The sequence below is a fragment of the Phyllobates terribilis genome, unplaced genomic scaffold, assembly GCF_046119375.1.
Source record: "Phyllobates terribilis strain yellow unplaced genomic scaffold, ASM4611937v1 Scaffold_3__8_contigs__length_932513732, whole genome shotgun sequence".
NCBI lineage: Eukaryota > Metazoa > Chordata > Amphibia > Anura > Dendrobatidae > Phyllobates > Phyllobates terribilis.
Genome location: NW_027362763.1, coordinates 502,219,430 through 502,234,861, shown reverse-complemented (window position 1 = coordinate 502,234,861; position 15,432 = coordinate 502,219,430). Strand labels below are relative to the sequence as shown.

The 15,432-nt window shown below is 38.7% G+C and overlaps 1 protein-coding gene across 50 annotated transcripts in view; it reads left to right on the top strand.

Moving 5' to 3' along the window:
* TRDN (triadin) overlaps window positions 1-15,432 on the top strand; it is a 1,346,604-nt gene that overhangs the window by 504,800 nt on the left and 826,372 nt on the right. For 47 of the 50 annotated variants that reach the window (XM_073675989.1, XM_073675970.1, XM_073675994.1 and 44 more), the window contains 3 exons: window positions 4,860-4,910; window positions 7,977-8,006; window positions 12,383-12,412. In XM_073675989.1, the coding sequence (XP_073532090.1) occupies window positions 4,860-4,910; window positions 7,977-8,006; window positions 12,383-12,412 (111 nt within the window). The remainder of the gene's footprint in view (window positions 1-4,859; window positions 4,911-7,976; window positions 8,007-12,382; window positions 12,413-15,432) is intronic. The other 3 variants (XM_073675977.1, XM_073675971.1, XM_073675986.1) reach the window with 2 other exon arrangements.

Below are 15,432 nucleotides of genomic sequence, written 5' to 3'. Positions count from 1 at the left end.
AGGATGGGAGTGTAGGGGAAATCACAGAAAATAATAGTGACATTAAAAAGACTCTGTCAGCAGGATTTCACACCTCAAACGATGTATATGCACTGATAGCTCTTTGAAGGACAAGTCCAGCAATACCTTTACATGTCTAGTCATTTCCTCCTTTACTGAGATAGAAGTGTTTGAGTTGATATGTAAATGAGGCTGAAGAGCTTTTTGTAGATCTGAAGCCTCTGTCACTCAAGCTCTATTCCCCTCCCATCACTGCCTCCTGCTTTACTGATGGCTCTTTTCTCTGAAGTCACCAAGCAGAGAGGCTGACAGTCAAGGAGGAGGAAGGGGAATAGAGCTGGAGTGACAGAGGGTGCAGATCTAATTTGCATATCAATTCAAGCACTGATATCTCAATGACGAAGGACCGGACTGGCCATGTAAAGGTATTGCTAGACCTGTCTTTGAAAGAGCTAAATGCACATATAAATAGTTTTGGGGGATGGATACTATTTGTTGATAGATTTTCTTTATATTAAGGGCTTTTCCATACAAGAGGCTCTGTTTCTTATTTTTTCATTTAAAATAACACATTTCTCTGTGGTCAAGAATGGAGACTTGCTATATAAAAGGTGCCTCTTCTTACATATTAAATATTCACCATGTATTACTAAATTTCACCTGCAGGTGCAAGATGCAAATTATAGCCAGAAGCAGTTTCCCCTATTGCAACTGATAGCCACAGTTTCCAGAAGACATACTCACAGCAGTTATTTGCCTTCAAAAGATAACCCTTTGAGTTGACCAAAAATATAAAACACAATCATTGGTATGGCAGTTTAAAGGGAACCTATCATGTCCAGAAATGCTTATTACCTGCAGATATTTGGTAATTAGCATTAAAATCCTGCTTGCTTTGACTGGTGCAGTGGCTACAGTGAGAAAATTAACTGATATTCTCCCTGTAGCCCCTGACTTTCATTCATAGGTGAGTGCATGGAGCGGTTACAATCACTGCTCACTATTCTGTGAGTGCTGCTTTAATTATTCCCTAGCACGATGATTGACAGCCTGCTCTGCACTTATAAACTGCATATATGCTGCAGACCAGACTGACCATCAGAGTGCCGGGAATGATTACAGTGCACTCAATATAATAATCGGTGACGGCAACCACTACATGCACTTCCCTTTGGCTGAAAGTGAGCAGTTACTGGGAAGAAATTAGTTAATTTTCTCCCTGTAACCACTGCTCCATTAAGGCACGCTGGAATTTAATACTATTTACCTGTAGATCAGCCCTATATTTGCAGTTAAATAGTGTTTCCTGACATGACAGGTTCCCTTTAAGCCCTAATTCCACTCACATAAGTCAAATAAGCGATTTCCCCTCCAATGTCATTTATGTCTGTGGGGGGAGGCAAGGTGGGAGATCCATGGGGTGGGGGACAGACCATCAATGGAGCAAACACCCAATTTAAACCCATACTGTTAAAGGACATCAGGGACCTGAATGACAGGAGATGACAAAATTAGGTTGATAGCAGATCCCATGGAAAAGGCTAACACAGTTTTTTGTCCACTGCTACCTTTAATGAAGCTAGATCTCATAAGACATCAGTGGAATAACTCTGAAAGGAATCAATGTAAGAAAATGAAGAAAATATTGTATTATATTGATAAGTATAAACAAATATTCACCATATCTTCTGTTCATGTTTATGACTGGTAGAGATCAATGTTTTTGTTCCCAGACAGTACTTAACTTTTGCAGTTCTTAAATCTATATATACAATTTTAAAATGATTTACTTTTCATTTCTTCTCGGTATTATTATTGACTGCATTTTGACAGTGACTTTTTATTCGACTTAAGCCTTGAGTGTATTGCAATGACTGCTGTTATCATTATAAACTAATTTATTTAGCTGCCTTGTGCAAATAACAAGTAAATCAATAGAAAAATGAATTTTAGTTTTTCTATAGAGGTTTTACTACCAAAAGAAGAAAAACATCAATTCTCATAGTCTCTTCACTTTTTTCCTGCTCTTTTTTAGGACGTGTGCTCAAAATGTTTCTTTCAATACTGTATAATATTAATTCAGTGTCTGGTAAAGATGTGCCACTTAAAGAGGATCTGTGATCAGATTTACAAACTGCATAAATGATTAAATAGATTTCTTAGACCTGATGAGCCTGGTGTCTTTATTTTTACAATCTATGTGAGAATGGCTGTGTTCTACTTTTTGCAATCAATCAGCCAGCCTGACTGACAGCTCCTTCTTGGTGCCAGTCCTCCCTTTTGCTGAATTCTTACACTGCTCAGTACAACCTGCAATGGTCATTCCAGCTGAAAAGGTGAAAGCTGAATGCACTTGGGCTAGAAATAAGTGATATGATAACATTTTAATTAGCCAAATCATGTATTTTTTACAGCGAAATTAGATTTCCAGCTAAGTTCTTTAACACAAATTGAATTTCCTCTATTATACTCTGGAGTCTCTCCAGATCCTGAAGCATAAAAAATAAGATGTAAAGAGAAAAAATAACATAGTCACCTTCCCGCTCAACCCCCCCGGCCACCCACACTGCTCCCTTTGCCAGCCCTATGCTGTTCAGCAAGATGGTGGCTTCCGCTGGCCGCCATTTTGCTGAATTTGCATAGAGCAAATTAAAAAAAATCCATATTCTCCAGAATGCAGATTATTGTAAAATTCAAGTAGAATTTAATTAGACTCAAATAAATTTTCCCATCCTTGGCTTACAATCATGAGCTCTTTTACTAATAAAATGACATAAATTTTCAAAGTAAGTACACCAGCCTCATCAACTATAATGGATCTTTTTAACATTGTATACAGTTTGAATTGTGAAATCTGCTGACAAATCCACTTTCATATTAGAGGAGGTTCCCACAAAAGACTTTTTTTATCTCTCCACAGAATGCAGTATATAATACATTTCTGAGTGCTGGTGGCACTAATGATGGGCACTCTAGATCAGGGGCTCTTAAAATGTAAGAAAACCAAGTCACTCAAAGCAAGGATCACCAAGTTGACTCTCCTACTTTGGACACATGACACAAAGAGAGCAATCACTGGAGAAGGACATAATAATTGGAAGAATAGACGGCACAAGGCGAAGAGGAAAACCAGAAATCCAATGGCTTGATACAATCAAGATAACAGTGAAGAATATCCTGGAGGACCTGTATAGGCTTGTACAAGATTGATCTTCCTACAGAGCCTTCATCCATCAAGTCGCCGTGGCTCAAGATCGAGCCCAAGTCTGTTTAAAAACAAAAAAAAATTCTCAAAAAGGAGCAGATTTATCTGTCTAGAATGAATGTAAATACTGTTCTTTAAACTAATCCTTTGAGTGTCACAATTGCCTGCTTGTTCAACAGATACATATAGGTACTTTTTGGGTCACAATATAGTATGCACTAATAATTAAAACATAAACAAATGTTCTGATGATTTGAGTATGATGATTCTTTATCCATAAGTCAAACAGAGCATCTGCACCTTGTATTGCAGCACAAATATTTCCAATCCAAGTTATGTTTTCATTTTTCTGTGGTTTGAATTATCCTTCTCCAGTGATATTGTGTCAACTAAAGACGCGTGCATGTCCTACAATTGGTTGAATAGCATGTAATATAGTATAGTACAGAAGCCTCCTTTACCTTTAGCCAAGAATTTGAGGTGTATAGTAAAGAGATGGTCAAAATAAAACGTACAGTAAATTATATATATATATATATATATAATAGTGTTGTGAAAAAGTGTTGAGATTGAGATGCTGTGACATGACCTTAAAAAGGCAGTTCATGCTCGGAAACCCTCCAATGTGGTTGAATTACAAGAATTTTGGAAAGATGAGTGGGCAAAATTCCTCCAGAGAGTTGTAAAAGACTCATTGCCAATTATCACAAACGCTTGATTGCAGTTGTTGCTGCTAAGGGTGGCCCAACCAGTTATTAGGTTCAGAGGCAACCACTTTTTTACACCGGGCCCTGTAGGTTTGGATTTATTTTTCCCTTAATAATATAGACCTTCATTTAAAAACTGCATTTTGTGTTTAGTTGTGTTATCTTTGTCTAATATTTACATTTGTTTTGTGATCTGAAACATTTAAGTGTGACGAACATGCAAAATAATAAGAAATCAGGAAGGGGGCAAACACTCTACACACCACTGTGTATATATATATATATATATATATATATATATATATATATATATATATATATATATATATATATATATATATATATAGTACAGACCAAAAGCTTGGACACACCTTCTCATTTAAAGATTTTTCTGTATTTTCATTTCTGGTGACTACCTCTTGAAGCTCATCAAGAGAATGCCAAGAGAATGCAAAGCAGTCATCAAAGCAAAAGGTGGCTACTTTGAAGAACCTAGAATATAAGACATATTTTCAGTTGTTTCACACTTTTTTGTTAAGTATATAATTCCACATGTGTTAATTCATAGCTTTGATGCCTTCAGTGTGATTGTACAATTTTCATAGTCATGAAAATACAGAAAATTCTTTAAATGAGGTGTGTCCAAACTTTTGGTCTGTACTGTATATATATATATATATATATATATATATATATATATTCGGATATTTATTAAATACAGTTTTATAGCGTTGCAACAATGTATCTTATTTTGTTTCCTTCATTTACTGTTTTTCTGGTAAATTATTTCTACTAGTATACACCACCGAGGTAATGTTGTTCAGTTCTTCCAGCAACATATATTCTTGGCATACGAGAGATAAAGATCAGCTTAAAATAGATGTTTGCTTGTAAACCTTGTGTAGAAGGTATGGAATGGCGTGCTTAGCCATTTGTCTTTTTTACAGAACGCCTGAAAGTAGCAGCGGCTAAAGATGAGGCTCCAAAAATAATTCAAGGTAATATGGCAAGCTTTCTAAACTTTTTTTTAGGATTTATAAGTAAATGTTATTATACCTAGCCTGACAGCACCACCTATTGGTCTTCACTAGAATTTACTATATGATCTGTAGGATAAGACTGAGTAAAAGCCCAGGATCTAGGGTTCTACTAGCTTTCCTTACCTTGTGCCATTATTGGAGACAAAGTTATCAGTGATGTTGCAGAGACATGGCATGGTGTATAAAAATGATTATAAAGGTAGTGCTTATTATAAATGCTCCTTTTATGTGTCTATTATCAAAATAACATGATCCCAAAAATGCAAGATCTACACCAGGTTTACAATGTCTCATATGTGCTCAGTTTTTTGAGTCATACAATGAGCAATAGTTATCTGGACTAGAATTTAAACGTTCTTTGATATTCCCAAAATTCACATAAATTTGTATTTATTGCGGAGTGTCAAGATAGAAAGCTTAAACATGAAACTGCTACTTGACACAAAGAAGACAAAGATATTGACTACTGCCAGTTACAACTTGGCCACATTTGAGATGGATAGCGACAAACTGGAAGTTGTAAAGGACTTCAACCTACTCGGATCGATGATGATCACTCAAAAAGCAGCGATGACACCGGAAGTCAATTGGAGAATAGCTATGGGCAAATCAACAATGAAGTCACTGGACAAGGTCTTCAAATTGAGGAACGTTCCACTGGCAATGAAGACATGGCTCGTACATAGTCTGGTCTTTTCTGTGGTAACATACGCATGCAAAATATACACTATAAAGAAACAAGGCAGAAGAAGAATCAATGCCTTCAAGACGTGGTGCTGGAGAAGGATGTTATCAATATCATAGATGGCAAGAAAAAAAACAAATCGATTTTGGAACAAATCAAGTCAGACATGTCACTCAAAGCAAGGATCACCAAATCGACTTGCCTACTTTGGACTCAAGATACGAAGAGAGCAATCACTGGAGTAGGACATAATGGTTGGAAGAATAGAAGGAACAAGACAAAGAGGAAGAGCAGCAACCTGATGGCTCGATACAATCAAGATAACTGTTGAGAATATCCTGGAGGATATATCTAGGCTTGTACAAGATTGATCTTCCTACAGAGCGCTCATCTATCAAGTCGCCATGGCACAAGATCGAGCCGAAGTCTGTTTAAAAACAAAAGAAATACTCAAAAAGAAGCAGATTTATCTGTCTAGACTGAATGAAAATACTATTCTTTAAACTTAACCCTTTGAGTGCCACAATTGCCTGCTTGTTCAGTGCAGATACTTACTAAACCCCTGTTCACACCATATACTGTGCATGTATATAATGAGAAATTCTTTCTGTGTGTACACTAGACATATTTATAGCATCATTTTGGAGTGCATCTATTCAGTATTCATTAATTCTATTTTTTAATAATCAAATAAAAGGCAGATGTTTGCCACTTTAATACATATATAATATATATGTTGAGAGGTTTTACCACATATCATACACATAAATATTCTGAACACACATAAGTGGGTCAATATGGCAGGTCTATTGTTTGAAAACTTAAATATTGCAGTAATTTATTCTATATTAAAAAAAATTATATATATATATATATATATATATATATATATAAATTTATCTATGTGCATAAGTGTATATATGTATATACATATATATGCATGTACTTAATATAGAATAGCTTAGAGCAATATATAAGAATGTATATACTATACATATATGTATATATATAAAAATATATATGTTACTAAAGGGTGCTTTAGCTGAGAAGGGTTGATGTATGGAGGATTTAGTAATACCTGTAGTCATCTGTAATTATTAGCTCCTTATTGAAAGCATAGATAACAGGACGCTTATACTTACTATTTATTCTAACTCCCCGCAAAGCAAAGAAAAAAGCAATTTTCTAGAGATGCCCAAGATGGCTGGACTTCAAATGTTAGATTCATGTTCTCATCTCTGACCTGAGCACCATTATTCTCCTATGTCCAGAGGTTTGTACTATCTGCTGATCAATATATGGATTTCCTGTTCTCTTTTGGGTGTACAACTTTCATTTGCACTCTATGTAACTTTCTTTGAGTCCAAGTTAGAAAAAGAAATAGAGAAATAACCGCAGCTTATTGAAAATGTTATTTAAGACGTTTATCTCTTCCTGCTGTCATCTCTTTAGATCATTTCTTTTCCATTTACTTTTTTGACATGTATTGCTCAGCAAACATTAAATGCTGAACACAACTCAGAGAATTGTCCCAGAGAATATGTCATAACAAGATAACCTGGCCATCTTGAAAATGACGGAAATCCTGAAGATTCAGTGAGCGCCGAATTTTTACTCAGCCTTATAAAATCATTTAATGAAGAAGCTTTTAACAAGCGTTCGGCACAAATTGAAATCATAGAATATTTCCACATTGATTTTATCAGCCGCAACACATTTGAAATTTTATTAGTCTCTTGACTAAGCGTTTGGATATGGAAGACATTCAATTTCCATGTGTCATACCTGTTACCTTTTTTTTCATCAATTTTTGTGACTTGGTCATGTCCATTTTGTAAGAACTGGGGTAATGTGGGAAAAATTTTCAGTTAAAATGATATATAAAATGAGAAATTTCAGAATGAAGTGTAAAGTATCCACGTGAAAGGTTACAAATCAAATGCTGTTCTAAAATATACCTACTACATGCAAAATGGGGATTTCATGCTTTCAAACATACATAAATTATGGCCGATGTGTTTTTCCTAATTTGTAAGTAGACTAAGGCCATGTTCACACTATCAGTATTTGGTCAGTATTTTACATCAGTATTTGTAAGCCAAAACCAGGAGTGGAACAATCAGAGGAAAAGTATAATAGAAACACGTCACCACTTCTTCATTAATCACCCACTCCTGGTTTTGACTTACAGATACTGATGGAAAATACTGACCACATAATGAACGTGTGAACGTGGCCTAAATCTGAATCCTGCATAGAAGAACAATCCCATATCACACACTGCAGTTTTCTTACATCCCATTTATATGGTTTTAATATTTCCATTGTATTTTTTTCAGCTAAAGAAAAGAGGGAAGTAAAGAAAGCCGGTAAGATGTGAGAGGGGCTTTCAGATCAATGCATCTTATGCTTCAAAACCTGTTTAGTTCCATAAGTTTCTCTCCCATCTTCCTATCTATCATCATACACTGGTAGAAATTAAAGTGTTTGTCTCATCTCCTTAAATAATGATTGACGGTTTAGATCTGCAGTAAGCTTCCCGCTCCCCAATGCTACAAGCACAATTGAAGCGCAGATCTAGTGATCCAGCCAGCTGTAGAGCACAGCTTACAAGCTATAGAGCGAACAAATTGCAAGTGCAGTGCTCCTTGCCTAAAAATCTAGCCACCTCTGATTGACTACAGAAGTGGCCAGTAACCTAAGCAACAAGCAGTACACTACAGTATTTTTTTTTTTATTTCAGTTTTGGAGTGCTTTCAGTGCTCGATTACTGCACTTATTGTAAATTCCCTGACCCTAGTATTATACTTACCAGCCGCTGTCTTAAGTTGCTCCTGGCACCATTCTGGACCCACGCCACCATCTTGTGACTGCTACTTCTGACTGACCGGAAGTCAGATGTAATGGTCACAAGCTCTCAGTGTAAATCCATGAGAGCCTCATTCTGGCCTTGTTCTGGCTCTCATAGACTTACATTGAGTTGAGAGTTCCAGATCGCTCCAGAAAACACTGGACCGATCAGGTAGGTCACAAACTGCTGAAGACTGATTGGACCGGTGCCGATAATGAATGAAAATACTAGGAGCAGAGAACTTAGATTAGTAGCACCACTCTAGCGCTGGAGTTAAAAAAATGCTGGAATGGTGCTTTAAGAATTCCTTCTTTATTGAGATATTTAATAAAAGGTACATTGCAAAGTTGCTTGTTTTTACAATTACTTTACATTTGTACCCATTTAAGAATTTGAGACAACCCATCCTTGCCATCCATTACTGTTGCGTTTTCTTAAATTGCTTTCCATTCCTATTTTCAAATCAGTTGATGTCCATAGATACAAGATAAACCCCTTTTAAAAGGAAGCTGTTCAAGTGTTAATATACTTGTCAATTGTACAGCTTTTGACACCCACAATTACTAGCATTTTTGTTAGGAAAAGTTGCCATGCATGTTCCCCATCAAACAACATGCAACGCATATCTGTGCAGAGTCCTACATGATTGGAGTGACTTTTAGTTTGATCTTGGTTCTGGTTAATAGAGAATGCACGCATGCATTGAAATGGTTGTTTGGCTAAAAAAACATAAGTTTAGATATGTTTAAAATGGAAATACATCCAAAATATTGATATACTGTCTTTTTGAAATGTCCATCAATGTTCAACTGTCAGTGCAGGTCCAGGCAGCTCTGCTTCTTACTTAGGTTGGACACCGAAGAGAGTTTCGTGTGTTAGAATATGACCAATTATGTGTATGATGGGGACCGGCTGACTGGCTCATTTTAAAGGGAACCTGTCACCAGAAAAAACGTTATTAACCTGCAGAAATAGGGTTAATCTGCAGGTTAATAGCTTTATTAACCTGCCAGGCACCCACACTTAGCTGAACATGGCGGGGAGAAAATGAACTTTATCCTGCCCCTCCCACAACATTCTGGTTTCAGTCACGGGGCAGCGCCAGTGTAGGTTCAGTCACCGCTCTCAGAGCGGTGACTGAACTCGCGCCGGCGTCTCCTCTGTGACTGAAACCGAAACTCTGCTTGGGGAATAAAGTTAACTTTCTCCCTACAGCGTTCGGCTGCGTGCAGGCGCCGGGCTGGTTAATAATGCTATTTACCTACAGATTAACCCTATATCTGCAGGTTAATAGCATTTTTTTTTGGTGACAGGTTCCCCTTAATAGCAAAGCCAGGCCCCTTTTGTATCATGGCAGATTAACAAACAGCCCTCATCCTACACAGCTCTGCACATATACTAGGAACACTGTATATAGGAACACTGTCTTCTTTAACCCAAGTATGAAGTATAGCTGCTGAGACCTGAGATGAGCATTGACAACAGGATGTCAGTGAACATTTGCTAATTAGTAGTAAGTTGTATATATTTTTGTTTAAAACACATCCTAGGATATTGTCTCTATGTTGGACAACCCCAGTACACCACATCTATGAGGTCCATATGAACATATATATGGGTTGTCTTTACGAGGAAATATCTATATTCACCAGTTTGAACATCTTGTTTGAATGCTGCATTGTCTGCACTGGGAAAGCTCCTAAGGAATAATGCCAAGAAAAGTCCAAATAACTTCACTGACACCAGAAGATTGTCTTAGTAATATACATTGGGATGTATCCTTCATGACCCCCTTTTTCCTGTATTCTGCAAATCAGAGCAGTAGAATACTGTAGGCCAGAGCCTTTTGTGGGAGGCGAATGTTGAGAAATACTACCGAGATATACGTTCAGTGGAAAGCTCTACAGTGATGACCTAGAAATTTTTTCATTCTACAAGGAAAAAAAATTGAGCTCTGCTATAAATATGTATTATAAAATAATTCACAACACAAAATTAGTATGATTAGAATAGTGGGCAATGTCACATCTTACCTTAATTCAGTTTTGATATGGGCTCATGATTTCTATGTTTTCCTCTGGATACAAGCCACTCAAGGCTTTCAGAGGTTGTCCGGTCCAAATCGATAAGCCTACAGTCACGCTGTGTGATTTCAGACTTATGAACCCCCCAACGCACGCACTGTGCGCTGTGGGGATTCGCTAGTTTCTGAGACAAGACCAGAGGGCATGTATGAGCTATACATACTCCCGGCCAGGGCCCATTTACTGGACAGCTGCGTCTCTAGTCAGGGCGCGGTCTCGCTCAATACAAGTGTATGGAGCGAGGCCGCGCTCACTGGACAGGCCCTGGATGAGAGTATGTATAAATTATACATACCCTCCTGTCCCGGCTCATAAACCTGCGAATTCCCGCAGAGCACAGTGCATGCGCCGGGGGGATTCATAAGTCTGCAGTCACACAGAGTGACAGCAGACTTATCGGTTTGGACCGGACAACCCCTTTAAGGACTTACACTTTTTCTTAATATTATTAATTCTTTGGGACTGGAACTTGAGAATAGGTTGTGTTAGGTTTGCTGCCATATTGCTTTTGTTTCAGTAATACATATGACTGCCTCACCATGTGATACTGGGGATGATACTGATCTAGAGAACGTGCCTCACCATATGAGACTCTAGATCAGAGGATGGCTAAACCAACAGGCCAAATTTATTTATGCTCATTACTTTTATTATTATTATTATTATTATACTAATTCTATCACCTAATAATCAGCAGAATTAAGTATATGACTAGCTATTATAGCTAATATATGTTATGATAGGGTTTATTGTGACATGTATTCTTATCAGTAGTAGTTTATCAAAACCATCTAGTTTACTGCCCTTTATAAAGTATACAAAAAGTAGTAATTCTTACTGTTCTTGTTATTCAGCCCTTGTACTTTGAACAACATTGCCCCCACACATGATAATGCCCTCACAGAGCACACTCATTTTAATGCCCCACAACTCCCTCCACACATGGTATCATGGCTCCCACAGTCCACATCATACACAGTACGATGGACTCCATAGACTCCCCATACATTATTATGGATGCAGCAGCCCCTCCACACATATTGTACGATGAACTCAACAGCCCCCAACAAACATTGCATGATAGACCCCACAGCTCTCCATACACAGTTTGATTGACCCAACAGCCTTTCACACAGTATGATGGACCTCAATGCCTCCATATATTATAAGGGTCCCACAGCCCCGCACACACAATATGATGGACCCCAAAATCTAACACACATAGTATGATGTTCCCTACAGTTTCCCCCAACTCCTGACTGAAAAATAAAGAAATAAAATATAAGAAAAATAGAACTATTCACTTCACCCCTGTTCCCCTGATGTGCTACAGTCTGTGCAACATGTGTAGTAAGGCTCTACACACCAGGTGTGATAATGGGATGTCATTGTGACTGCTGTGCTGAGACTCAGGTGCACAGGCTGAATGGTGGAAGAAGAAACAGATGGCTGCCTGTTCCTCCATTGCATTTACCAGTATCTGAATCCTGAGGATACAGATACCTGTGAAATCAAGATGGGGATGGCCTCAAGGTGCGGCCGCAGACCAGACAAAAACCGCCATTGGGTAGAATGTGCCGTTTGAGCCCAGGTCTGCAGTAAATTATATTGATCTAGATAGTTCTAAATCCTCGACAGTATATCACAACATACATAATTGCAAAACCTCTGTAACTGTTGTAGCATGAACATAATGATATATTAAGTACATTCAGTTTACTGCATATAACAAATGACAAAAAAAATGCACTTCATTACATACTAATGATGATGCTAATGACTCAATTATTTAACCTGCTTTTTTCTTCAGCCAAAGATCTGAAGACAATTACAAGAAAAAGTAAGCCGAGCTGATGCTTTGCAGTAGCTAACGATAACTAGCTCCCGTAGTGGCTGCACTTCTGTTTTCTGTTTTTATACTTGATTTATTCCAGTTAAACCTACAAGTATAATTAAAATAAAGTCACCCACCTTTTCACATGCCCTTCACTACTGTTTAAAGAGTAGATGTTTATTCTTCATACTAGAAAAACGGATACAGCAAGGATTGTAAAAATTGACACATGGACGAAAAATGGGTCCAACACACAGGAAAGACATAAAGGACCATTTTTTAACAACTGAGTAAAACAAAAAACTTAAGCATTAAATGGAAAAATAACATTACTTATATGTGTGTCTACCTGTACTCTACTCTTATATTCAGATTGAATACAAATCAAAGCATTTACTGTTGGTTCAACTCCTCACATAAATAATCCACATTAATAAAGCAGAGATATGAACATTTAAAAACCAAGACTGCCATCTAGTGTCCATAAAATATATTGCAGTTAACATAACTAATTAATTTGCAGTTTATTGAAGTCATATGTAACAAACTGTATTTTGCCCCACAAGTGAAAGCAAATTACTAGCATTTTACATGGAGGCAAATGTGGAAATTTACCATTGTAGTGTTATCACTCTTATGATAAATAGCCTCTTTAAAAAGAGTGTCTTATGTTATCTCTTCAAAGTAGCAAAATAGAAGTCAATGTAAATCCTTCAATGAGCCTTGCCATGAGACATTGTGCATAAACTACAATAATTTTGTTTCATACAGGAAAAGAACTCCATTCGCAAACAACTGTGTCTGTGTTCTCACCTTTCTTTAGTGCAAAGCAGGAGACTGGTTGGCTGGGTAAAAAGCTTTCAACAGGAGATCTGTGGAGTAAATTCCCTCTTATTAAAGGGAAACTGTCACCCCCTGGGACTTATCAGACCTCTAATATACAGGTGATAGAAATGTAAATCTATACATACCTGTGCCTCATATTAGAGGTCTGATTGAATTGAAATATCTTTATATAAAATCTGTTTTTCTATGCTTTGCGTCTGGGGGACCCCAAGAAATCCCCCCCCTACCTACTTAATTTAAATATCCCCCCTCCCCTGCACGTCACAGGGTCCTGTGAAGTATAGTCTAGGTCTGCAGATCCCGCGTCTGCGCAATGCGCCTATAACTCAAGGCGTGTTTTTCTCCAATAACCCCCCATGACAGCACCAAAGGAGGATGTCACCCCACCCTAATAAGGACAGGAAACACAAAGAGGTCAAATAGCCCCTCCCTCATCCTCCCTCCAGTGTTTTTTCCTGTCCCTATTGGGATGAAGAGGTCATCCAGAGTGCTCTGTGCTGGCGGCAGACACCCAGCATACCTTTAAGCCGGGCTGCTGGGACCGGGCTGTTTTCCTCCTCCTCCCCTTAAGCTGCTCTCGTTTCCTCAGGTACTCGGGACCCCCATCCCCGCGCCTGCGGGTAAGGTCCGGTGGGTGTCAGGCCTCCTCGAGCTCTCCAGCCCAGCTCCTCCCCCCTCTCAAGTCTGCCTCCGGCGGTCTGCATATTGGAGAGACGTGCGCTGGATCCCGGAAGTGAAGCGGACCGCTGATGACATCACTTCCATTGTGCGTTCTACCCTGGAATGCAACAACCTGAAAACGTCCGGAAAGTGACGTGGGACACTGAAGCAGTGTCCCTTAGGTCACTTCCGGTCCATTTAGGGACATCCTCTGAACACAAAAAAAAATAAAATAAATAATCAAATAATCCCGCAGGTGATCGCAGGTGTTCCTGCTTCACCAATTGGACCAAGGGGGGGGAGCCTTCCCACCCCCCTCCCCAGGGAAAGAGGGAGAGCGCTGAGTCCAGTTGCCTATATAAGAGCCCTGGACAGAAGACATCCAAGGTAGGACCTAATCCATTTTTGTATTTTTATACACTGGATGGTCAGGAATCTATCTTCTCCATGTTTGTGGAGCCCAGTGCAATTCCAGTCCCAGTAAGTCTGGCACTGGGGGTCCTTTCCTAGGTGCAGGTTAGAATTGATACATTAATTACCCTTCTCCCTCTTTTTTAGGGGGACAAGGATCCTGCACCAGGAAATAAATCTAGCCGGAAGTGTGCTATAAGTTCAAAAAAACTATCTTCTTCAACAAAAAATATTTATGCCAAAAATGCACGAAGAAAATTATTAGGGAAGAGCAGCCGTCCCTCATAGACAAGATCAAGGGGATAGTCCTTTAGGAGGTTTAGTCTTCATTGGCCTCCTTTTCCCGATCCACTTCTGATTTGCCTCCAAAGGCTAAAAAGAGGAAGATTTCCCTGTAAGAAAAAAGAGACTCTGACTCCCAGGATGAAATATCCCTTCCAGCAGACCTTATAGAGGAAGGTGAACTTAGCCCAGCAGAGGAAGGTCTGGGAAATAAGAAATATTATTTCTCAATGAAATTTATGGAAGATCTCCTCACAGCAGTAAGGAGAACGATGGAAGTAGAAGAAGAGAAGCCCACTAGATCAGTCCAGGAAGAGATGTTCGGTGGTCTCCGCTCAAAGAGAATGATGGTGTTCCCGATACATAAAAACATTCAGAATCTAATCCTGGATGAATGGGAAAATCCTGAATGACGACTGAATACACCAGAAGAATTGAAGGACAGGTTTCCGGTAGATGAAGAAACCTCAAAATGTTGGACCGAGATACCTAAGGTCGATATTCAAGTGGCAAGAGTCACTAAAAAGACAGTATTGCCATTCGAGGATTCGTCACAACTAAAGGATCCTCTGGACCGCAAGATGGACAGCCTTCTCAGAAAATCCTGGGAAACATCAGCAGTCCTTTTCAACACAAACATAGTCTCCACATGTGTTGCACAATCCATGTCAAGATGGCTCAACCAGCTTGAAGAGCATCTGGCTATGGGCACATCCAGAGAGGCGATACAAGCTTCCCTACCTTTACTGCAGAAGGCCACTCACTTTCTGGCGGATACTTCAGCAGAATCTGTGAGGGTAACCACCAGGGCAGCAGTCCTATTGAAC